Raw genomic sequence first — 25375 nt, 5'->3', positions numbered from 1 at the left:
ACTCACACTCCGTGTCAGCCTCTGCCATTTGCTTTTGGCTAGAAATAGTCAGTGTACATTCATTTTTATTAAGTTTTCAAATCAGTGAATATATGGGAAGATCTATCCAGAGGGAGAGGAGGCTGTGTGGCTCATCTAAATGTCTGTCTAAATCTGTGGATACTCCGCATCACAACCAGCAAATATGATTATCTTTCCAGGCAGTTGGGGAGAGGGATGAGCCATGTAGCATGTAGACTCTACCTTTCTGCACTGAAATGCCGATAGCATTGGATTTTCAGGAAATTTCTTGCTTTGCCCTTCTGGATGGAGCCAGATGGCAGGCCCTGCACAAGAATTATCCTGCTGTTTGTCTCATGGATCAAAAGTCCTCCTGCTACATATCCTTAACCAGTTGGGAAGGAGTTAAGGGAATCCCTATTGTGATCTACCCACCAAGATAGAGACCTTAAAAAGTGAATGTGTGTTTGATTAGCAGAGTAAGAGAGAGATGTCATGTTAAAAGGTAACCAACAGCAAGCTGGTTTTCCTGTTTTTAAATGTATGTGGGCTTGTCTACGCTTACCGGGGGATCCACTAGCGGCGAATGATGCATCGACGGTCGATTTAGTGGGTCTAGTGAAGACCCGCTATATCGACTGCAGATCGCTCTCCCATCAACTCCTGTATTCCACCGAATCGAGAAGAGTAAGGTGAGTCGACAGGAGACGCTCTCCCATCGACATTGTGTAGTGTGGACCCTGCGGTAAGTAGATCTAAGTTATGTCGATTTGAGTTACGCTATTCACATAACTAATTGCTTTGCTTAGCTCGAATTTCCCCTGTAGTGTAGACAAGACCTACGATTGTTTGGTGTACAAACATCTACAGATACTTGCTGGGGCTGGAAAGCTTCTGAGGTTTCAGGGCTGGCACTTTTAGCAGGAGTCTACATTGTTATCCCCAGCGTGCTGGCTAAGTCCCAACACAGTAATTGAATTCTGCTTATTCCTGTACGCCACATTCTGTAAAGGCTGCTGCTATTGACGGCTGCCGGTTTTTTATTTAATATTGTTTTCCATTGATAACATGCACTCATCAGAAACTCTCCAATTAAAAAACACATTAACTTGTAGACCCACTCGGATTGACACAATACCAACGAAAGGACAATGAAAAACCCTCCTCCTTAAATATAGGAATCTCAGGCCACCCAAATAGCTCTAGGCAGAAAAGGCCATGTGTAAATACATGAGCCCTACAGCATACTGAAGGTCAATAGAGTGGATCAGCAAGGCGAGTGAGATCCAGAGTTAAAAGCCCCTCGCTGAAAGCACCTTCTGAAACCAAAATGGATGAAATAATCTCTACATATTTAATCTGCAGTCTGGCCAACGCTTATGCCTGTAATGTTACCCATGTGAGCAGTCCCATAAAGCGAGCTACCCGTTTGCACGAGTGTTGACCTGGCCAGAACCATAGTTTGTCATCAAGGGCCCAGTCTTCATGTGAGCAGTCCTGTTAAAGTTAATGGGACTGTTCCTGAAGGAACACCTCATCTGAGGAAGGCTTTCCAGCCCCACCAACTATCCGGGGCTGTTTCTTCACACATACGCACACCCACATGTCAGTTACTACCGATATATTGATTATGATTGGAAGTAGTTTGAAGCTAAAATGGTCCCTTCTCTTAAAAGCCCGTCTTGCTCCACTGAAGTTAGTGACAGTTTTGTCACTGGCTGCAGGGGGAGCTGAGGGAATCACTCTGCTCCAGTGCTGCGATATGCTGACAATGGACACGTGGGGTTTGGTTGTTTGCAGGGCCGGCTCCAGGGTTTTTGCCACCCCAAGCAGGAAAAAAAAAAAAAGAAGAAGAAAAAAAAAGCTGTGATCGCGATCAGCTCTACCGCTGCCACTTCAGTCTTTGGCGGCTGGTCCTTCCCTCCGAGAGGGACTGAGGGACCCGCCACCGAATTGCTGCCGAAGAGCCGGATGTGTCGCCCCTTTCCATTGGCCGCCCCAAGCACCTGCTTGCTGGGCTGGTGCCTGGAGCCGGCCCTGGTGGTTTGTTTTTTTAAAAGTATCGTTCTTGCTGTCATCTCCGAAGACCAAGGCAATTTTCACGAATGAGAAGCAATGGATTCCATATTGGCTACACAGTATAGTGTCCGTATGACTCAGGTGATAAGTGCTCTGGAACATAAGATCATTAGGATATATGATGCATTGCTTCAGAACCCACATCCAGGTTTAATCTCATGCCCAGGATTAATGCTGCTGTCCTATTATGGCAGTGGTCTCCAAACTTTTTTGATCGCACACCCCTATCGGTAAAAAAATTTTGAGCATGCAACCCCTGCCGCGCCGGCTCTACCAAAAAAAAAAAAAAAAAAAAAAGCCACTGGGACTCCCGCCTGAACTGACGAAGCAAAAAAAAAAAAAAAAAAACGCTCCTCCTGCCGCGCACCCCCAAGGATCCTCTTGCGCACCCCCTGGGGTGCGTGCACCCCACTTTGGAGACCACTGTATTATGGTACCAGCCTCTCTTCAGTTCATATGGGTAAAGTAAGGTGCATTCTGCTCATCTTTGTTGATTGTCCAGGTGTTATTTAAGATGTTGTTCCCATTCCAGAATCCTTGTTGAATAGATTAGGAGATAACACTGGTATCCTGGCCAGCGTTCCTTTTCTAAATAAAACAGGTTTTAATGTCCAAAGCCCTATGCGTCCATTTAGTATACAGGATGAATCTTCATTTGCCTACAACAGCATCCAGCTTATTAATATGTAAAGTGGTGTGGGCTGCCTTTGTGTCTGAAAATGAAACTAGATTCCATTATGTGCTGTAATAAACCACTGTATGGTGATCAAATGAGAACGGAAATTTGAAAAGATAATAGCAACATTAGTCAAAAAGTAAGTAAGTTCAGCTAAGTTTTCTCCTGCTCTGTCCTATTCCTGTATTCAAGTTACAGTACTTGATGTAGTCCTAATGCCTAAATAGAAAAAATGGATCTTATTATGGAGTTGTATTAAAGCTACAGATATTTCAATATCAATTTCCTTCACCACACAATAGCATTGTTAAAGCATACTGGCTTTGAAAATGGATAATGCTTATCAGAGGTATTTACAAAATGAAGTAAAAGGTATCTAAATCTTGATGCTGCACGTTTTCTCTTATAGAACTATTTTTTAATATACATTTTTTGTGCTGCATTGTTCAGCTGCTCAGAATACAATAGTATTGGCACTGAATTCTCAGCAGGCTATTCTAATTATGCAAAGATCCCATTTGCTTTGTGTGTTTCTCACCCAGGGGAAGCCTTTGATTTAGAATCCAGATACTGACTGAAAGTAAACACAGAGCTTGTAATAAGACTATTCTATGAAAAGCAGTGACTTCCAGACGCAGACTGTTGTTTGAGCTTCAGCCCTCTAAGGACACACTTGTTTTATGTTGGTTTGCTTGGTTTTTGCAAAATTTCTGTGGACTTTACCGGGAGGGTAAAACAAGTGAGACCATGGTTTAATTTTTCTGAGACATTAGAAAAAATACTTCATCAGTAGAAAAAGTTCTGTAAATCTCTCATTCTAACTAAGGGTTTAATATACAGAAACTCACTCTCCCTGAGTTACCAGCACAACATTAGTTACAAAACCCAATGTCCAATTATAGGATCCCATCTGGTGAATAAGGTTAGAGAAGGATATTAATTCTCATGTGCGCACACAAACTACTTTGAATATGTTTTCTGATTTTCTTTTGAAAGGAGAAAACATGTACCAGCAGATGAGATGCTTAAAACAAAAAGGATGTAATCGGCACATTCCATGCACCACTGACCTGTGCAAATGATCACTTACAGTGTATTAAAAACCAAAGAGCCTAAGGATTCCAGCCTCCGTAATTGTGAGGATAATATGGTTCTGGCCAAGTCCAATAAATGTCCTCAGCTCAGCCCCAGAATTATACTGTGCACCTTGTTATCCAATAGCTGTGCTTGGCCGAACTAATCACAGAGCTCTCAAAGCTAGAAGTTTTATGTTTTGAGTCTTCAGATTTTCACTCCCCATTAAGATGATCTGGGGAATCACCCAGCCATTTTCTTGGAGAAAGCTATAGGCAGAAAAGACTGATAGGTGCCTTAAGTAAATTGCCTCCTAGAAACTTCTGGTAAATATTTCTCCCCCAAAATGGGCTCTCGCCACAAAGTCCAGCATGCCTTGAACATTGCCATCAGCCTTGTATAGAAAATGTTCAAGTGAATTTGCTTTTCTTCAGCACTTCGGGCCTGATTGACCACTCTACTATTTCAGGGTTTTTCTGCAATTAATATATCTCGTTGCTTCCTTATACTCCCCCATCTGTCTGTATCCACCTGTTGTCTCTCATCTTATACTTGGATTGTAAGCTGTGTGACGGAGTGCTGAGAGATGGACCCTGGTTCCTCTGAGGAGGCCTAATTGGCCAGGGGTGTGCCTGATTACCAGGCCAGACTGGGATAAGGAAGTTAATCAACTAATTAACCAATAAACAGGCAAGAGGTTTAAAAAGAGGAAAGGAAAAACAGGAAGGAAATGCTTAAAAAAGGAATGGGGTGGGGTGGGGTGGAGAGAGAGAGAGAAAAGGTGAGTGAAAGGCTAGGAGAGGCTGACAGGGTGAGTTCTCTGAGTAGACACCCCTCAGGTCCCACCCCACTTTGGAGAAGGGACCAGAAAGCTGGAAAACAGTGCCAAGGTGGATGCACTGGTGGAGGTATTGAGACAAGAAGGTCTCAGAGCGGCCTCTGTTTTTGGAAAGGGGCAGCCATGTGGTAGGCATGCCCTGTCACACAGGGAATGTATTTGTTTTGAGTTTGTACAGTGCCTAGCACACTGAAGTCCTGGTTCAGATCTGGGGTTCCAAAGTGCTACCATGATAGAAATAAACCATTAATAATAAATTAAAAAAATAGTCCAATAAAAGCACAAGTCTAGGGTGTGATTCACCATCATGCTATCTCAGTTTTAATCCAAGTACCACTGGCACTTCTTGAAGTCTGGATCTGTTTCAGAAATAATAGCAGAAGATCTAGTGGAGAGTTTCTTCTAACTTTTCATAGTAAGAAATCAGTTATATGACTTTTAAAGGTTTCTTTCAAGCAAATATTTCTGCCTAGAAAATGTAATGTTTGCTGAGGATGATGTTAATCCATTTGTTTTACCATGCAATTGCATCCATTCTTCTGATGAAGTTTCTTACAGAGAAAAAATAAAATTAACAATTGTATACAATGATTTCATTTTCTCCAAAGCTATATAGCACAGTCTGGTTGCGTGAATCATTGGCTGACGTACACATGTTCTACAACATCCCTAATTTTAGTTGCTTCATCACAGTCTGCTTTGCATTTAAGTGACTATCAAATATTGCCAAAAACGACCGCTTCCCTTGCAAAGGCATCACTTCCTTTAAATTGGTACAACAGTGTGGTCTGTAATCAGAGTTTTTCCGGATCAGAAATGACCACCTCTCTCATAGAGCCTCTACCCAGCATCTTCATTATATGAAAAGCTTCCTTTAGAAGCTTCAGTGGACAAATGATTGTAACCCACACAAGTGCATGCACAATGAGCCAGACTCTACCCAGTCATAAGCAGGCATAAATGGACTGCAGTTGTGTTTTCCACCAGGGTACACAAAGGCTGATTCTTTCTCCTTCCCTCCCTCTCTGTTTCCCACCTGTTGAGGCTACATGGCTGATTTAGATTAAGCACATTTCTCTTAAACTAACCCTAACTTTTATGAGTTTATGGCTTATTGCATTACCTGTAGAGTAGAACCTTAGAGGTATGAACACCATAGGAATGGGGGTTGTTCATAACTCTGAAATGTTTGTAACTCTGAACAAAACATTATGGTTGTTTTTCAAAAGTTTTACAACTGAACATTGACTTAATACAGTTTTGAAACTTTACTGTGTAGAAGAAAAATCCTTATGCTGCTTTCCCTTTATTTTTTTTTTAATTTTTAACACTACATTTGCTTTTATTTTTTGTTGTATTTGTTTGGGGGGGGGTGGGGTTGTTTTTTGTTTTGGTCTCTGCTATTGCCTGACTGTGTACTTCTGGTTCCAAATGAGGTGTGTGGTTGACTGGTCAGTTTGTAACTCTGGTGTTTGTAACTCTGAAGTTCTACTGTATGTAACTTCTCCCTCGTTCTTATGGCACATTTCCCCCTGAGCATTTAGCCAGCTCAGAAAAGATCTGTCCTACAAACAAAGCCCCAGGGTTCAGCTCCAGATCTGAATATGAATTTTAGGGCTATTTCTCATTTGTTGCCATACATTTCCCTGAAGTAGGAGAATCAGGTTTAGATTGTAAGCTCTTTGAGGCAGAGACTGTCCTTTTGTTCTGTGTCTATACAACACATTCGGGTCCTGCTAAATTCCTTATCGGTGCTACTGCTATAGAAATAATACAGTAGAGTAGTTTTGTATGAACAACCTGGAGAGCCCATCTGCCTGATATGGGGCTTCATACAAAGAAGAATCTAATGAATGGTATATTTCTGTATAGGATTATTGTTTCATAATATGTCCTGATGATTCCATGATGTTTTTCGTATATACCTAGGATATGTTTGATTATTAGAAATATAGGTAGTTGGGTTTGTGATGAGTGGGAGAACCGCATGGTGAATTGCCTGCAGGGTGCGAAGGTTGCGGATTGATTGAGACATCTAGATAGACGTCTATGCAATGCTGAGGAGGAGCTGGTGGTTGTGGTACATGTAGCTACCAGTGACATAGGGAATGGTAGGAGAGAGGTCCTAGAGGCCAAATTTAGGCTGCTAGGTAAGAGATTAAAGTCCAGGATCTCCATATTAGCATTCTCTGAAATGCTTCCAGTTCCATGTGCAGGGCCAGTTAGACAGGCAGAACTGCAGGGTCTCAATGCATGGACAAGAGGATGGTGTAGGGAGGAGGGGTTTAGGTTTATTAGGAACTGGGGAGCCTTTTGGTAAAGGAGGAAGGATGGGCTCCACCTAAACCAAAATGGAAGCAGATTGTTGGCATCATAGGCGCCGACTCCTATGATGCACCCACCGGCAGCCAAGCTCTCCGCCCCACGTCACCTCCTCCTCCGCCTCCTCCCCTGAGCGTGCCACGTCCCTGCTCCTCCACCTACCTCCCAGCGCTTGCCACCGTCAAACAGCTGTTTGATGGGGTAGCAAGCTCTGGGAGGGAGGGGGAGGAGCGGGAACTTGGCACGCTCAGGGGAGGAGGTGGGGCCAGGGAGGAGATTTGGGGAAGGAGTTGGAATAAGGGCAGGGAGGGGGCAGAGTTGGGGCAGGGACTTTGGGGAAGGGGTTGGAATGGGGGTGGGGCAGGGGCAGGAGGGGCGGGGCAGAGGTGGAGTCGGGGCAGGGCCGCGGATAGAGGGGGATCGAGAACCCACCAGCACAAGCAGAACTCGGCGCCTATGGTTGGCATGTAAAATTTAAAAGGTTGTAGAAGAGTTATTAAACTAATGGCTGGGGGACAGCTGACAGATGCAGAAGAGCACATGGTGTGCACAGACACTCCTTAGGGGATTTATTAAAGAGAATACTCTGTATCCTTGTAAAGAGAAGAGGATAGAAGTCGCTAAAGCACAGGTAGGCACAGGAAAGAAACAGTGAAACAAAAAAGAGTCCCATTCAGTTGCGTCACATGAAGACAACTAAATACTGACAAATTCGAAAAGTGCTTGTATATAAATGCAAGAAGTCTAAATACTAAGGTGAGTGAACATGAGTGCCTGGTATTAAATGAGGATACCCCTTCACATAATACAAGAGCCAGGAGTCACCCAGTGAAATTAATAGGCAACAAGTTAAAAACTAACATAAGGAAGTGTTTCTTCACACAACGCACAGTCAACCTGTGGAACTGGTGGCCAGGGAAGTTGAGAAGGCCAAAAGTATCACCAGGTTTAAAAAAGAACTAGATAAGTTTGTGGATGATAGGTCCATCAATGGCTATTAGCCAAGAAGGTCAAGGATACACCCCCCATGCTCTGGGCATCCCTAAATCTCCAACTGTTGGAAGCTGAGCCTCGATGACAGGGGTATAATTGCACTGTTCTGCTCATTCCCTCTGAAGCATCTGGCACTGGCCACTTTCAGACAGCAGACAGGGGTCCTGTCTGACCCAATTATGTCCAGCCTTATGTTCTTAATATTCTTACTTCTCCCACTCACTTTCAGTTAAGTGTTTTTCTTTTCTGCCTTGTAACATAAGCCTTGGCTACAGTTGGGAATTCACAGTGAAGCGTGAGTGTAGTCGCGCCGCCAGCGTTGCGAGAGAGCTCTCTTGCAGCGCTGTATGTACTCCACCTCTCCAAGGGGAGTAGCTTGCAGCGCTGCGAGCGAGTGTGCAGCACTGGAGGCGCTGATTACACTGGCGCTTAACAGCGCTGCACTCGCTGCGCTCGGGGCGGGGCGTTTTCACACCCCTGAGCGCAGCAAGTTGCAGTGCTGTACAGCGCCAGTGTAGCCAAGGCCTTAGACTGATGAATGTAACCCAGTTTAGAATGATATAGAAATGCAGATATGTTAAAAATAGACCCAAAGAAATCCTTCGGGTGTTGTCCTGCTTAGTGCTTATGCACAATTAGCCATTGCTAACTAGCTTTGCATCTCTGAGGATCGTCTCAGGTCTTTAACAAACCATTACAGGGCCAAATTCTGCACTTTGAACCACACATATGTCTCCCATTGAGCTTAATGGGGGTCTTGAATGATCTAAGTGGATGGAGAAGAGTTTTTATAAACATTTATTATCTCAGGTGCATGTACCAGGAGCAGGGCACTTTAAACAGATTGCAAAAGTTTGCAAAACATTTTAATTATTTCTGATTGGTCTTCGTGCCTTCAAAAGCCAGTATGAAGTTCCCAGATTGGTTTGTTACTCTTTCCATTTTGCTATATGTATATTTTAGGAAAGGTGAAAATGTAGATAGGATTGTACAGAGTTAGGTCAGGTGTAGTGGGGAAAGGATTTATGAAGTGGGAGTTTATTGGCGTACAGACCTCTGGATTTGGCCCCTGATCTGGAAAAACTTATTTGTAAGCCATTTGTTACAAGTCTGTTTCACTCCCTTTGATTTTTCTCCAGTCCCCCCGGCCTTTCTTCTCCTGGCCATCCCTTATGGCCTGTCTCTACTGCTTTAAAAAAAATGATGAAACACCTTATTTTACTCATCAGTAATTGAAGATAATTAGATTTTATTTGCTTATTTATTTTTGAGTTCCTCTATATAAATATTATTTGCCCACCCTTATTCTGTGATTACCTAGACAGTCACGTGTCTTTCTAAAAGGACAGGATGACAGCATAGTTAGCTTTATGTAAACCATTTTAGATTAAAAGCTATTGGAAAACTGTGTGTGTGTTAAATATGCATACAGAAAATTCAGAGAAGTGATGGTTTTGGAGAGAAAAAACTTTAGGTAGCTAAATTTTTCTGACCCTAGGAGAGTATATTGTTTAGTCATATGAGTTATTAACGAACAGGATATTATTTCTTAGTTGTTATTTGAAAATATGATATGTTGTAACTACATATCATGAACCCACAGATCCCTGGCACAGCAAACTGTATCCTTCAAAACAGTTATTGATTTTCAGCATTTCTCATGTCAATAGATGCAGCATAAAGCAAGTATAGCAAAGTCATATGCAAGCATAAACTTCTCAACATATCTATTAGTGCATGCTGCAGAAACATGTCAAATGCGTATAGATTATGAACTACTGTTCTCAACAATATTTGCTACTTGTTTGGTCATAGAGGCGCATAATAAAAATGCATATTGCTATTACAACGTATGAGTGTTAAGAGTGATGCACAAAAAGCAGTGAAATGACTTTGGTGCTGTATCTCAGATCGCTGATTTGGAGTGCATGTTATTAACACACTTTTACAGTACATGTGGCAATGGCTCTAGTAAAGCCAAATACTGGGTGGTATGAACTTTCACTGTAATGTTACTATAACACTGGGACTTCACATTGAATTTAGTACTTCTGAAAGCACTCAACACACAACCTCTACACACACTGATGGCTGTAAAATAACGCCAATAATAATACTGCAATACTTAAAATTTTCAACTTCAAAGTACTTTATTAACTAATTAACCCTTAAACACCTTTGGGCGATAGGTGCATTAAGTATTTACCGAGTAGTAAGCGGAGACACAGACAGATCAAGTGAATGAACACAAAACAGAAAGGCAGTCAGTAGCAGAATTAGGAGCTCCTGGCGTACAGACTTGATGTCTAAACTGCAACTCTGTTTCTGCACTAAATCGAAGAAATGCTGTAACTTTGAATTCCTGCATGCTGGCTGATCTTAGCGCTCAATATCCAGACCGTTTAAAATGAGCAAATACACTTGGAGATATGGGGGCAGGGGAAAAGGTCAAGCCCTCGTGACCAACTAACAATGTGAACTGCCCGTGCCATCTCTGAAATGAGCTAAATAACGAACTCCATGCCCCACGGCTGTCTCACCAGAACTTCTCAGTAGCCCTACAATTCATTTATAAATGCTATTGCTCAGTTATGGGAAGACAGAAGAGAGTCTACAAAAATAGTAAATGGCTAAAAGTGTCTTCATATGACACCATTTTACTTAGCGGATTGTCTTTTAATAATAAATAATATCAATCGGAGACCGAATTCTACAAATACCTTGTCCGAGTAATTTTCCCTACTGTGTAACTTACTTACATTTGTGGGCAAGATTAATAGAGATTTGGCAAAAGATGGGTCAACATACATGAATATAGAAGAATATGACAGATCTCTAGGCTGAAAATCCTACTTGTGAGATCTGCATATGGGACCTCCTCCTTTCCCCCACTACATAAAACAGGAATATCAGAGACTTCTGCAGCTCCATCCCACTCACAGAGGCCTCTCCATAGGTCCAGATCCCTTATGCCCCCCACCAACACTACAGAGAATCCTTGGAAAAAATAATGCAGCCCTCACCTCTGTTACCTGTTCAGCTGGGCCTCCCAGAGGCAGTTGTGACTGGGGGACTGGGATCTAGTAGTGTGACTGCAATGGAGCCATGCTGACAGGAAGTAGGATGGGGAAGTCGGGCCAGAGGAATTATGGGGTACAGGGCCTTGTGTATAGGATCTTCTTTTATGGATTCCTGGGGGTCCTTGAGCTTTGAGGCAGCTCCCACAGCCTTTTCCATAGTGGGGAGGAAAGGAGACAAAACTCACCCCTCACCAGAAGGCTGTGGAGTTTCCATGAGGGGATCTCTCAGATTTTCTTCTCCAGAGCACAGCAGGGGCTGGTCTGGACCTGGGGGCCCTAACTGGTACAGATATGCTTAACTGCACTAAGCACAGCAGGGTATGGCAGTCCATTCATGTACCGCCCTCCCCCCCAGGACAATATTTACATTGGAGTTTTATCATGTTTGTTTGTGGGGGCCAGAATCTTTTCTCTGGAGCTTAGAGTCACAGGGGTGAGGGGATTGCACCTTAATCACATGCCAAACCCCATCTTGTTCGCACGGTTTTCTTGTAGAACAGGTTGTCTCTTGATTGTGTCAGTCACTTCGGCTTCCCACACCCTTCAGGTATGCAGGGAACATTCAGTGTCCTTGCCAAAAAAAAAAAAATAAAAAAATCCAGGGGAAGTGATAAAGGGGACAGGATTCATCGTTAGTCAGTGATAAGACAGAGAGGGAGGCTGTGCGTCAGGGAGCTCTTATTTCAAGCATGCCCGTCGTTTTTTACAGGGTGTGGGACTTGAGCTGACGGGAAGCGCAGTTGGAATGTAGCACAACTCTTCCTGTAGAACCTGTTACATTTCAGAGGTGAATGAGGGCCATGGTAGGATTGTGCATTTAAAACTACCACCAGTGATCCTGAATTTGAAGCCACTTCAGTGGAAATTCCCTATGAAGTCTGCAGCGTTCTGCTGTCTTAAAGCACGTCCCTCCTCTGTGAAACTTCCTCCTGTGATCTGAGTTTAGCTATCTGTGGGGAGAGGGTGGGATTGGGGAGGTGCTGCTGCTGATATAGCTGGTGATGTCAGCAATGTGTCAGCAGTGGGAGTTAAGCCTGTGAAACCAGAGTTACACCTAGGAGGCTGAAACTCAGCAGCAGAGGGAAGCGGAAAGCTGCTTGCTGGGGGAAAGGGGCTGGGGGGGAATGGTATCTTTTTTTTTTTAAACTTCGCTTTTGAAACAATTGGATTATAAACCAAACAAGCGAGAAGCAAGATTGCACATTTTTTTGTAACTAGGTAAGTGTGGAGATTCAAGTGTATCATTTTGAGTAGTTCTATATCCTGGCTATGCTTAGTAAAAATGTTGGTGCAGAAGATGACAGCGCATGGACATTCTTCAGAGAGGAGTAGGGGCATTTGTCTGCTCCTGTATATGTAGTTTCTGGGATACCGTATGTAATAGTGCTGTGGTGCCGCAGAGTTCAAGCACTCTCTATGCACTGCGTTCTGGGATATTGTATTACTTATATTCTCGGTAGAATGAATTCATTTAGAAAATCCAGCTGCTTCTTTATGGCTGGGAGCTTTCTGTGTTAATTTAATACAACAATAAGTAGATTTCCCCTTAAGCAGCACTGTTAAAAACATAACAGTAATCTGCAAATGTGAATGATTCTTTTAACCAAGGGTCATTTCTCATTACAGCATTTTTTTAATTGAGCAGAGTTTATTAACAACAAGAAAAAGAAAAGTTGTGGATTCCGTAAACAGGATTCCGTAGAGTGAAAGGTCACTGAAAGAATTGTCCCATAGTTTTCCACAAACATATGAACTGGATTATGTTTTATTTATGACCTGGGATACGTGCATTTAAAAATGAAGCAGGACGTAATATTTAGCTTTATGAACCTTGACGTTACTTCATGTTGTGTATGTTTAACAGATGGAGTCTTACAGTGATGTGACATTTAAACTATTACCTAGAGATGAACAGTAATATTATATGTGCTGGTGAATGAAATGTTTGATTAATTGGCTAAGAAGTTTAAAACCCAGTTCTGCCTGAAATAGTGACTTTGGAAATATTTGGACTTTGGACTTAGTGATATTCTGGAAGGAGGTGTTTCTTATTCATTGTGTCTTGGTGATTGTGTTTCTTCCTCTTCCTCCTGTCCACGCAACTGCAGCCCTGCGCTCACCCTGGGCTCTGACAATCTTTCCACCTCAGTAGGAGAGGGTCTGCAGGCTAAATTAAACCTTTGGCTACACCTGTCCCACTCCATTGTCAGATTATGCACTTAGTGACACCTGTGTAACCCCACTGGCATTAACTGGCTTTGCACAGGTGTCACTGCTGAAAATTAAAAAACCATCCCCTTCTGCAGCAAAATTCCACCACAGGGTGAAAGCTATGTTAAGAATGTGCCATGTTGAATGGATGCAAAACCTGCTATATTATCCCCTCAGGTAATGACTGAATGCAGGAGTAGGGTAAGAAGATCCATAGGGAATTCCGACCCCCTGGCTGCAGATCTCAGGGCACTGGTGCAAAATGCCTCCCTGGTTATGCTGTCCTAGACTAGTGATTCCCAAACTTATTACTAAGGCAACTGCATTTTGTCTTTTTTGTGACCCACTCAGGGCCCAAATTTGGGGGGGAACAAAACCATAGGCCGGCATCTTTCTTCTTCTCCTCCTCCTTCCTCGCCCCGTCGAGGGGGCACTGACCATCTGCAGCAGCACCCTCTGCACCGGCACCACAACTCTAATCCCAGCCTGGGATGGAGGGGAGGCCTACCCCCACCAGTGGCTCCTGTCCCTCGGGCCAGGCCTGGCTCCCCACTCTAGGTATTGTGACCTGGCACGTAGGTCGCAGCGCTTCTCAAGTTTGGCCCGGCAGCCCTGACGGAGGGATGGCTGGGAGAAACCGGAGTGGTGCTGCAACCCCAGGCACCAGGTTGCAATGCCGGGGAGCGGGCAGCAGGCCCCATCCCTGCAGGATAGGAGCCGCCGCTGGCTGGTGACCATGGGGGAAGGCCTCATTCTCCAAACCCCTGTTCCGCACCAGGCCCAGAACCTTCCTGTGACCGACTGGTGGGTTGCAACCCATGACTTGGGAAACGCTGTCCTAGAGAACAGTTCTCTGGTCCCCAGCTGGCGGTTACACATTTCTTTATTAGCTGTATTCCCGTAGCACCTAGGCGCCCCAGTCAGGGACCAGACGCCATTGTGCTAGGTACTGTACAAACTCAGAACAAAAATCTTTCTCTGCCCCAAGGAGCTACAGGCTCAGGAAATGCTTAGAGGAGCAAGATATTTGAAGTTGCTCCTCCCAGACTCTCTTCCAGGGTGCTGTGCAGTCTCTCCCCCACCCCACCCAAAAATCTCTCAAAACCCCAAACCCAGTTGCATTGAGTGTGTGCCAGGACTAGAATATGTCTTTTCCAAAGCTGTTGTTACTTTGTTACTCCCCTGTGCACTCCACGACTGATTGGAGGAGCAAAGGCCAGAAGGAGAAGAACACATTATTTTACCTCGCTTCTGGTGTGCAACGATTTATATTAGCTTCTTGGTTTAATCAGAGTAAAAAGTACTTTAGCACTCCTCCCGAGACAGAAAGTTTGATTAGACGCGAACATTTAGCCACAAGATGAAATGTGTTGTTGGCAAAGGCAGCTGCTTGCACAATTCAGATCTGCAATTTACAATACACTGTTTATAGCAAACATTGTAAGTTTGCTTTATGGGTCCTTTTTATCTTATAACCAGTGACTTTTGGCACAGTTAATCTTTAGATGTAGCATGAGCTCCCCCGGGTTTGGTTGGAATGAATAAAATGATGGAGGAAAGAGAGCAGTGATTCTTGGGGTGACTGTATTTTGTTTCTTTCTCTCTCCTCATACTCATAGTTATTTCAATGGAAACAGCTGGAAAATCTGTATTTCCGTGAAAAGAAATTTGCTGTGGAAGTTCACGATCCGCGCAGGTGAGACCAGAATGGTGGTGGTTGTAACCGAAAACCTTTAGACATTGGACAGTTAATCCTGGTGTCGACCGAGTTCTCGTTTCATTGAGCTGCAATGGACCCAGGATTTCATTGTGACATAAAATGTTGATCTTCCTCTTCGCTTTGAGTTATGGGGCCCAGTCCTCAGGTCCAGGGCAGCAGAACAGGGCTGCATAAGAGCCACCAATCTGGTCTGTGGTTTCCAGTAACTAATGATAAGAAATAGTTTCCTGGTAAGGCACAAAAAGGGCCTCAGGACTGATCTGTAATGTGGGGTGAAATTTTGAGGGGTATTTATAACGCTGCTCAGTTTCTCAGATTTGCTTCAAATTGCACATGGGCAGTTCCCAGGCGCGCTCATGTTCTGTGGTCCTGGTTCTGGTAAGCTGCAGTGGATGCTTATAGACACGGATTGCAGTAGCTGCAGAGGAGAAGTTTTCCTCCTATTTAGCTCCCCTCACAACCCAGGGAGAGGCAGCTGACTCCACTGTGGCTGGAGTCACAGGGATTGCAGGGCCAATAGGACAGGGGGCATGACTCCCATAAGTTCATGTACGTCTCTGGCCCAGCAGTGACTTCCGCCTCTTTAGCCCACAGCCTGTTCAAGGGCGGCTGGAGGGAGCACCCAGTCAGAACGTGAGTTCACAGTAATGCTGCCCTTCCGTGCGCTTGTTTCACAGCCACTTCCAAAAAGGACCACAATTTGCCCTGAAGAAATCCCCCTTCTTTCTGTTTCCATCTTCCTTCATCCCTCTCCCCTCCCCCCGTCAGCCCCCCTTCTCCATCAATGCTGCTTGCACCCAGCAATCTGCTTCCAGCTCCCTTCCATAACTGAAGTGCTGAAAGCTTTGGGATACCCCTCCATTCCCCCTGGCACGTCCCGCACCATCTCTCTCATCCCTTCAGGATCCCTCGGCATTCCATTCTCTATTGTAGATTTATAACATGTCCATCCCTTTGCTTCTGATCTCAGCTGCAGGAGCAGCAGCCCCCTCCCTTTGAGCTCACTGTGTTGTAAAAAGGAGAGGTTTTATGGCTGTGATTCAGTTCTGCAATAACAGGGAGCGCATAGCAGCAGCAGATGTGGCGAGGAAGGATTTTTCTTCCGTAAAGGACGTAGCTCACAGGCTGCGTCTTGGGTCTTGCCTGGTTCAGAAAAAGGCAGCTCTTATTTTAAACCGAAAAGGTACCAGCCTCAGCTTACATTTCTTTTACCCCTTTAGAATTTCAGTGTCCAGAAGGACCTTTGGACAGAGCGGACTTGTAGTGCAAACCTGGTATGCAAACACTTCCCTGATCAAATCCATCTGGGTAATGGCAATCAGTCAGCACCAGTTTTACTTGGACAGAAAACAAAGCAAAGTAAGTTACCAGACGTGTTACCATAAGCAAAAATTTCAACTCCCGTACTTGTACCTACTTCAATGTGCATTGTTCTAGAGATAAACTAGTCATGGAAGAAAGGCTACGAATTGGCTTTGTAGCTGTTATGCGATCTGTTAGATCAAATAACAATGCTATAGCCACATTATTCTGCCTCCAGTTAAGAGCTGTGGAAATGAAATCACAAAATGGGGGAATTATCACAGCGCAATGTTTAATCTACCCTGTGTCTGGCCTCTTTCCCACGTTCATTTTGAACAGGATACAAATAATAAAGGGGTTTTCCTTATGGAGATAGCCAGACTGTGGGGAAAATGCCAAGGAATGGAAAGCAAAGTGTAAAATCCCACACGGTGGTGTTGCATGCGCTCTTAATTTACTATGAGGAGAAGTGTGAAATGTCATCTCTATGACCCTTTGTTCTGAAGCTAGTTAGAAGGAACTTGATGATGCAGGATTGTGTTTTAACTCTTTCAGGCAAAAATTCCCTCAGCCAGAAGTTTGGATGATATTGCCATGGACCTGACGGAGATGGGGACACCAAAGGTTTCCAAACTCGTGACTTTGGAGGCAAAGAATCAGCTTATTATGGCCAGCAACGGCAGTTTAATCTCTTCAGGTAACATTTTTGCTTCAAGCCAACGGCAGGTCCAGTCAAAAAATTGTGAGGCCTATGTGCAATAAAGGAGAAAATGATGCCATTCGTTCGTAGCTGTGGTGAAGTAGATGTTAACGTAGATCAGGTTATAAAGATTTGATTTTATAAGCATAACATACCGATTTTTTTTTGTAAATAAAGCAAAGAGACAAAAGAGCATTCTGGATAGTGTCGGTGTCATATATTTTTATCCCATACGTAATTTTGAGACCTGTTTACTGAACCTGCAAACCCATAGCATTCTCTACAATCCAGGCGCATCTAAAAGTGTGGACCTGGTGTCTTCTATGTACATGTACTCGGCCATGTGTGTGAGAGAGAGGACAGCAGCTAGGGTTATCGGAAATTGGACCTCCAGCTCCCAGTGAACTTCAGTGGGATTTGGTGCTTTAACTTCCTTAGGCAGCTTTGGGAAATCAGGATTGGGCCCTTTGTTCTAGGCCAAGGAAGGAAATGGGTCTACCCCCAGAATCCGCATTAAAGGTAACTCGTTGCTTCAGGGTCTCAAGATTCTGAGGTCAGCGAAGAGCAAAAGAAGGAGAAAATTACGGAACTAAAGAAGAAAGAAAAACTGCTGCAAGAAAAGCTGCTGCAGAAAGTCGAGGAGCTGAAGAAAATCTGCTTGCGGGAGGCGGTGAGGACTGTTGTTAAATTCCAGAGGAGTGCTGGCACGCCTCCCCCTCGGGTTAATAACCCAGCATCCTTTCCATTCCGCAGGAGCTGACTGGCAAAATGCCAAAGGAGTATCCTCTGAGCGTGGGAGAGAAACCTCCTCAGGTCAGAAGGCGTGTAGGCACAGCATTCAAATTGGATGATAACCTGCTTCCCAGCGAGGAGGTAGGCACAGCAAATTCATGCAGCTTACTACCCATCGGGCAGCCAGAGTCCGAACTCAAACAGCGTCTAATACTCAGGTTCTTGCTGGTAGTGATTGGTGGTTTTACGTTCCTGATGTGTCAGTTCAGGTAGCAAACATTAAGGATCGGCTGCTGTAAGTTACCCCTGTTTGGGACCAGGCAGGGGTTGGCGTGTGCATGTGTCTGCTCTAAAACCAAGGGTAAAACTATCCAGTTCTGCAGCTGGGGTCCCATCCTGCTGCCCTTACTGAAGCCAAGCTCTCGCTGACTTCAAAAGGAGTCTGGCAAAAGACAGCAAGCTCCCCATAGGGCGCGACCATGCACCATTGACATCAGTGGAGATTTTACCATAGTCTTCAGCGAGAGCAGGTGCTGTCCCTCAGTGCCTAGACGTCACCCAGCACTATAATTCTGTGCTCTGCAGCTGAATGGGGCTGTAAATTGCACCCTTCGCTGGCAGCAGGGGTCACTGTGCCAGTGGGTGGGGATTCGCCAGCGTAGCAGGGCACAGATTCCACCCAGGGAGAGCTTTGTACTGTTCATAGATCTCAGTAAGGAGCTACGCGGGCAGAGGCTGCTTTGAGGGATGCGCTGAACACTCACAAGACTTCTTGCAGTCTCTGGGCCCGCCATCACCATCCACTCTTTTCAGGGCTGTGCTGGCTGGCTTCGTTCTCTTAGTGGGATTGGGATTGTGGGCACTTTGTATGCTTATGTCCCAGGAGCTCTGTGCTCTGGATGACAATGCTGGCGTAACCCAAAGCTGCAACAAACGTACTTTGTGCTAAATCCTTTTGAAGCAAAACCCTTCGGACAGCATGCAGTAATGCACTGCATAGCACTTCTGTCACCCAAACAGTAATTAACTAAATTTCTGACGCCCTGTGATGTAGCTGTGATTATATCAATTTCATAAAGTGAAGCAGAGAGAGATTCCAAGCTGATATTCGCAAACTTTGACTTCCATCCAAGCAGGTAGTGGTGAACATCACTGAACCCCACTGAATATCAGTTCACTTGTTTAGGTGTCTTGACATGGAGTTAGATGTCTAACTTTAGGCACTTAGGTTTGAAAATTTTGGCCTGTGTAACCATCCCAAGGACACACAGTGAGTTCAGTGGAGTTAAGGAATAAAACCTGGGAATCTCTTAAGTACTAGACCATAACCATATACTCTTTTTGAGGATATTTCTGTGTTTTCACTTAAGATTTCATTTTGTACACTGAATTTTATTTACTTGTACTTCGACCTGCAGCATCATGTCATAACAAAGAGCTAATGTTGTCATGAATCTGCAGGACCCCGCTTTGCAAAGCTTGGAGCGAAATTTCCTCATACAGCAAAAGATGGTGGAAGCCGCGAAGAAACTTGCCAGCGAGCCAGACATGTGCAAAAATGTGAAGAAGAAAAGAAAACAAGATTACACTGCTGCCATGAAAAAGCTTCAAGAGATCGAAAATTCCATAAATGAATACAGGATCAAATGTGGCAAAAAACCAACACAGAAATCAACCCTTATTTTGCCAGGTAAACACCAAGAATCCCCACGTTTCTGATGAGGGCGATAGAGAATGTTCTTCAGTTCAGTGAAAGTTTTGTTTATATATTTGGTATATTTTTTTCCGTGGCACTTGCATGGAAAAGAAAGATGTAATTAATGCATGATATACATGAAACATTGTTCCTGTGCTGTACATAAGCTGTGGGTAGAACAGATCATAGGAGAGGCTAGGCACAAGTGCTGACATGTTCTAACATCAGAGACCAAAGAATTACAGTATGCAGAAGGGCTGGCGGCATCTTCTCAGCCGAAACTGGTGTGGTACCTTATTCTGTAGCATACTAGATGCTCTTTTATTTCTGAAATAAGCTTCAAGGATCTCTCAGCTGTTCCAGTGCCTCCTTATAATTCTCATCCCCTTGTTTTTATTTTACTGTGACAGTAGGAAGGAAAGTGGATGAATATTTCTGCAGGATGATAGCAAATGCTGGGAAAAGTCAGAAAAATAAGCAGGGAGCAAAGAATGTATGTCTTGATTAGAAATTATTAACTCCCCATAAGACAACAACAAAGCTGGGGTGTTCTCAACGTGCATTGTTGCATATAAGCTCCATAAGCCAGGTGTTTAACTTCTTAAACGTAGCAATGTGATGAGTGTGTGTGGATAGCAGCAATCCCTTTGCAAATAATGATTGTAAGGGAAATGTAGATGTCACTGCCTTCTCCATTCTGAAAGTAAGGCATGATCTGATTCCAGCCCCTTTGTGTGAGAGGTCAGTAATTAATACATGAGGCTAATTGAGGGAAGTTTTTTGGAATAGCAAAAGCTTAGTATATTGTGTCTTCTTTAAGTTTTCTATGCTGATAAATGGCTTTCTGACACATCTTTCTGCTCCTTGACCTGGGAACATCTGTATATATATGACTGTTAATGTTTGATCACTTTCTTTTTGCACATTCTGCTGAGCCCAGAGCAAAAGCTGTTCCATGAGATGTATTTTTCTCCTGGAAGCAGCAAAGTAGAGAAGGAGGATGTACTTTTTCTATAGTATATTTATATTGTATCCCTATGAGGGATGTCAGTATAGTGCCCAATGTACCTCTTCATTTCTGGAATAAGAACCCTTAGCAGCCTATTTTCTTCCCTTTAAATATTGCAACATAAAGGAGTCTACACATGGCCTAGATTTTCTAGCAGGGCCACTACTGTTGTGTCCCCTTTGGTTTCAGAATTCACTTGGAATTTTTTTCAGCAAGTGGTAAAGCAAGGCTGTTTATCATTGCTGATTGGCTGGAGGATGTTAGCTGGACTAACAGCCAGATTCCAGGGGATGGGGTGAAGATAGTATCTCCTTTTCTAGCCTTGTGCTTACCAATGTAGGCAGTAGTTTTGGAAGTCCACCACTTCCCAGACAAAACGCAACCCAATATAACATGAATTTGGATATAACGCGGTAAAGCAGTGCTCCAGGGGGGCAGGGCTGCGCACTCCGGATCAAAGCAAGTTCGATATAACGCAGTTTCACCTATAACGCGGTAAGATTTTTTGGCTCCCGAGGACAGCGTTATATTGGGATAGAGGTGTACATATACGTCTAGAACAAGTAACATACTGGGCTAACGAGACAGGAAATCCCCAAGGGGCTAGTAAGTAGCGTGAACATCATGGTACACCATCTGTGTATAACTCCCGTTGCTTACTACATGGGGTATGTTGGCACCATTGTGTAAAATGAGGAAGTTAGAGTTTAGATACAAATCCATAAGAACGGCCATACTGGGTCAGACCAAAGGTCCATCTAGCTCCGTATCCTGTCTTCTGATACTGGCCAATGCTTGATGCTTCAGAGGGAATGAACAGAACAGGTAATCATGAAGTGATCCATCCCCTGTTGCCCATTCCCAGCTTCTCTCAATCCTTTGGTTCTCACTTGGAAAAATACGCACTTACTCTATCATTTCACGGCGTCCGGCAACTGACTTCCCTGGGAGTTTTGCCTGAGCAAAGACTGCAAGATTTGGCCTGTAGGTAAATAAGCTGCATTCCAAACCAATACCTCAGAAACAGTACGTGTTTAGGAATGATGCTTGGAGTTTGGAAAGAGCAGAACCATCATTTATGGTAGATCTGCCCAGTCTTCTGCAACTGATCTGCAGGCAACCATTGGACCATCCCTGGCCATGCTCATTCTGAGATAATCACTCCCACGTTTTGTGCACTTGGTTTCCAAAAGCTGAAGATGAGTATTTTGGTGAGGAGTGCGGCAATAAGTCAGTCCCAGCTGTGAATTTTAGGAATGGTTTCTGTCGAATCAGCCCTGCGCTGTTCTCGGTCCAGTCCTCTGGGGACGGGAGATTAAGCAGGTACTTGACTTTCATAGTTGTCATTCCAGGCCCTGCCACTTGTCATGGGCCATTCACTCACACACGCACCCTGGCTGCAGAAGGCTCTAGTTGTGCTTCTTCCACATGGCGCAGCGTCTGACATTTGTGCAGCAGATGGTGCACATGGCCTGGCATATCTTGGCTGGATTCATGTGTTTAAAAACACTGGGGTGGGGGGAGGGGTTGCAGTACATTGCTAGACAGCTGACTTGCTTAGCACTCTTCCTAGTGACTAGTTAAAGAGAATGGAAATAATATGTCTTTATGGAGAGCGTTTACTCTTTGCTTGTGTAGATCTGGGTGTTTTGCTAGTGTCACCCCGTGCACACTGTCCTTACAAGTACCCCGTTTCCAGAATCAGTATCTCCCTTGCCACTTTTTCCTGCTGAGTCTCCTTTCGTCCAGCACCCACGTGCTAGAACTAGGGGGGCTGCTGCACCCCCGGCTTGAAGTGGTTTCCATCATATACAGTTTGGTTCAATGGCTCTCCGTACCCCCACTATACAAATTGTTCCAGCGCCCCTGCCAGCACCCTCCCATACTGAACTCTCTCTTTTTTTTATAGTTTTCTTCCCTGACTCTGCACCAGTTCCCATATCGTGGGAGATTTCTGGGGCTGGAGGCAGGGACCGGAATCACACCGATTCAGATATTTGTAATGTTGAATGATTCTATGTACAATAGTGAGCTGCCCATTCATTGTTATCTCAGCAGTGGGGTTTTGCCTTTCATGAAGCCGGATCTTGATATCTTTCCTCTTTGTTGACACCGTTTTTACACATTTGAAGTCAGTTGAATGAACCCTGAATAAGAACCATAGGAGTTTGCCCAGAGTTTGTTATGGTTACAGAGGAAGGAAGTGGAGGCATGACAGCGTTCTTTCTAGACAGTATGGTAGTCCTCTCTGGTAAGCTCTTCACGGGCTGCTCTTTGTAAACCCCCGGCATAGCAGGCATGAGAACAAACTTGTGCAGCTTATGTTTATGATGACTGGGCTGAAGAAACAGCTGTGCTGTGGAAGTAACCAACTGCCGTGGCTGGCACCAGCTGCTTCTGTTATGAACATTCTCCCCTTGTGTTTAAGGATCAGCATCAGATTCCTAACCCGGAGCATCAAGTGGAAAGATGAGACTCCTCTGGTGTATGCAATAGAGCATTATGAATAAATACAAAATGTGTGTTTAAAAAAATCACCGTGACCAGGACCAGATTCGGCTCTGGTGTAAATTTCAGGTGATGCCATTGAAAACAATGGAATTAGTCTCGATTTACATCAGTGTAACCAAGAGCAGAATTTGTCTAAGCCCCAAAGTCCATTTTCAAAAGTAATCTAAGGCCATAATATCAAAGGTATTTGGTGCCTAGGTGGGGGGGGGGTTTCAAAAGTGCCTAAACAGGTTAGGTGCCTGAAGCCCATTGGACTTGAAAATTCTATCCCAAGTGTTGTCATATTTGGTAGCTTATTAAATTACAATGTAAACAAATAAGGTAGGAGTGCAGTGCAAAATAAGATGATCAGATTGTGAAAGGCTACGTATTCATCACATGATACTGCAGTTCACGTCCATCTGGCTTGGTAGCTTATTTTAAAATAGAGTATTTAGAAACCTCTGTAGAGTATCCTGTATCTCAAATCCTTTGTTTTCATTTACAGATGATACAGTCCCATCTGAGAGTAGCTCTTTGTCTGATACAACAATTTATGACGATGGTATGTTGCTTACGCTTTTCCATTTATGAAGTATAAAGTATATCATGCCCTTCATAAATAATAATATAACTTTTTCAGTATCTTATTCTGACCTACAGCTACATCTTTGATGCCTCTATTTAAATCTTAGTTCGTTTGCTAAACCTTTTAGTGAGCAATGATTTTATACAAGAGAAGAATATGCTTAATCAGAAGCTGTTCTTTGAAACCATGTATTTGTCAAAAGCATGAGGCTCTTCTGCTGGCGAGTGAGTTTTCTTTGTAGTGATTGTTGTTTTAATGGGATAGCTCTTCTGATTAACCTTCAGAAATACAAGAAACAAACAATTCCAGCCGGTAGTAATTGTCAGGGGAGGGCACTTCCGGATGGCGAATGACTGGCTGAAGTAATCTGGCCAGTTAAGCCAGCCAATCATAAGCTGACAGGACGTGCCTGACCGAGATGTCATCACTGCAGTTCTAAATCATTAAAATATTAAAACATGCAGAGAAACTAATGCCCTGTTTGTGTGTTAAATGGTGATCTGCATCTTGCCAGGGATATGGTGTTCTGTTTTAGTGTACTTGATTTTTTTTCCTCTAGCAGTTAATATTAGACCAGTCACCATCTGGAAAAGACTTGGCTTGACATTCCTTTAGATTTGTCATCATCGTTTGGGAACAAATATTATCCAGACCATGATTCACTGCTTAGTGAGGGCTTGATTCTGATCTCATCCCAGCTTCGTGCTCACGCCTTGACTCTTAAATTGAGTTACACCTGATTCTCACGGGTGGGAGTGAGATCTGAATCAGGGCTTCAGTGTATGCGTATGCTCACCGAGTGTTTGATCCTGCACCTGTTCCAGTCAATGGAAGCTTGGTCATTGACTTCGGTGGGGAGAGGATCAAGCCCTAACGGAAGTGAGATCAAAATCAAGCCCTGAGTCTTCACAGTTGCTTCCAACTAAAAACACTTATCCCTGTTTTTTTCCTTGCTACAGATAATTAAAGTTGGTCCTTCATAGTGAAAAATATTTTCATGAAACTTTTATTTCAAAATGCTTTCTTAAAGAGTCATTTTAAAATACTAAAGCTAGGGAATGATGCTCCCACCTCTGACCTGAGCAGAGAGGAGAAAATTGAAGGGCAGGGTATGGAAATGGGGGGAAAATCAGTTCTACTCCATGCCTTCCCACCATCTCTGCAGAAGCTGGCGGAGCCCATGAGCAATCGCTTTACCCAAGAACTTTCCTTTGTGACATGGCAGAGTTCCAGGCAGGAGTTAATATTGCTAAAATCAGTATTAACTGCCACTCCACGGTGTCCCCTGAGAGTTCAGTGCAGGAGAAGCTCCTGGGACAGGAGAAGCTTCTGAGGGGTGAGGGCATCCTATCCTGGTTCCCACAGAGAAGAGCATATGCTAGCTGAACCTCAGGGAGTTTCCAGCACCCTTGGTCCCCCTGGGTCAGAGGGTAGAATGCAGCCGTACTTTTTTCATACGTGTGTAAATGTGTCTAAGATTTTGCTAACAAAAAAAAATCACGTTTCTTTCCAACAGCCAACGATTCCCTTACTGTACCAGGGCAGGGAATGAGTTCCGTGCAGCTGTCTCCAAGAATCCCGCCGCCAAAGTCCCTTGGCCTGGAGAGAATCCATCTTAGAAAGTCCTCCATCAACGAACAGCTCCTGGAAAACAGACATTCTAGGTACTAGTATTGCCATATTGTTGGTGTGAGCCTGGTTTTATATCTGTTGTAACAAATACCACAATGTCGACTGCTGGTATCAGGGTCGATCATTCCTGTCTGACACATAAGCAAACAGACTGGACTTCGCCGCTGTGCTTGTGGTTAAATTTATTGCTTAAATATTATAATCATGTTAACACAAGTTAGGCTGAATGTTA

General features: G+C 44.0%; 1 protein-coding gene across 7 annotated transcripts in view; it reads left to right on the top strand.

Annotated features, from left to right (window-relative positions):
* The window catches only part of FRMD4B (FERM domain containing 4B), a 198044-nt gene that overhangs the window by 165171 nt on the left and 7498 nt on the right, over window positions 1–25375 (top strand). For 6 of the 7 annotated variants that reach the window (XM_034775352.1, XM_034775351.1, XM_034775348.1 and 3 more), the window contains 8 exons: window positions 14893–14969; window positions 16214–16352; window positions 16851–16992; window positions 17532–17665; window positions 17749–17868; window positions 19189–19417; window positions 23431–23487; window positions 25028–25175. In XM_034775352.1, coding sequence (XP_034631243.1) covers window positions 14893–14969; window positions 16214–16352; window positions 16851–16992; window positions 17532–17665; window positions 17749–17868; window positions 19189–19417; window positions 23431–23487; window positions 25028–25175 — 1046 coding nt within the window. The remainder of the gene's footprint in view (window positions 1–14892; window positions 14970–16213; window positions 16353–16850; window positions 16993–17531; window positions 17666–17748; window positions 17869–19188; window positions 19418–23430; window positions 23488–25027; window positions 25176–25375) is intronic. The other variant, XM_034775350.1, reaches the window with a different exon arrangement.

This window comes from Trachemys scripta, chromosome 7 (assembly GCF_013100865.1).
Source record: "Trachemys scripta elegans isolate TJP31775 chromosome 7, CAS_Tse_1.0, whole genome shotgun sequence".
Lineage (NCBI taxonomy): Eukaryota > Metazoa > Chordata > Testudines > Emydidae > Trachemys > Trachemys scripta.
Note: the sequence above shows the minus strand (reverse complement) of the source record. Positions and strands in the feature narration are given on the sequence as shown.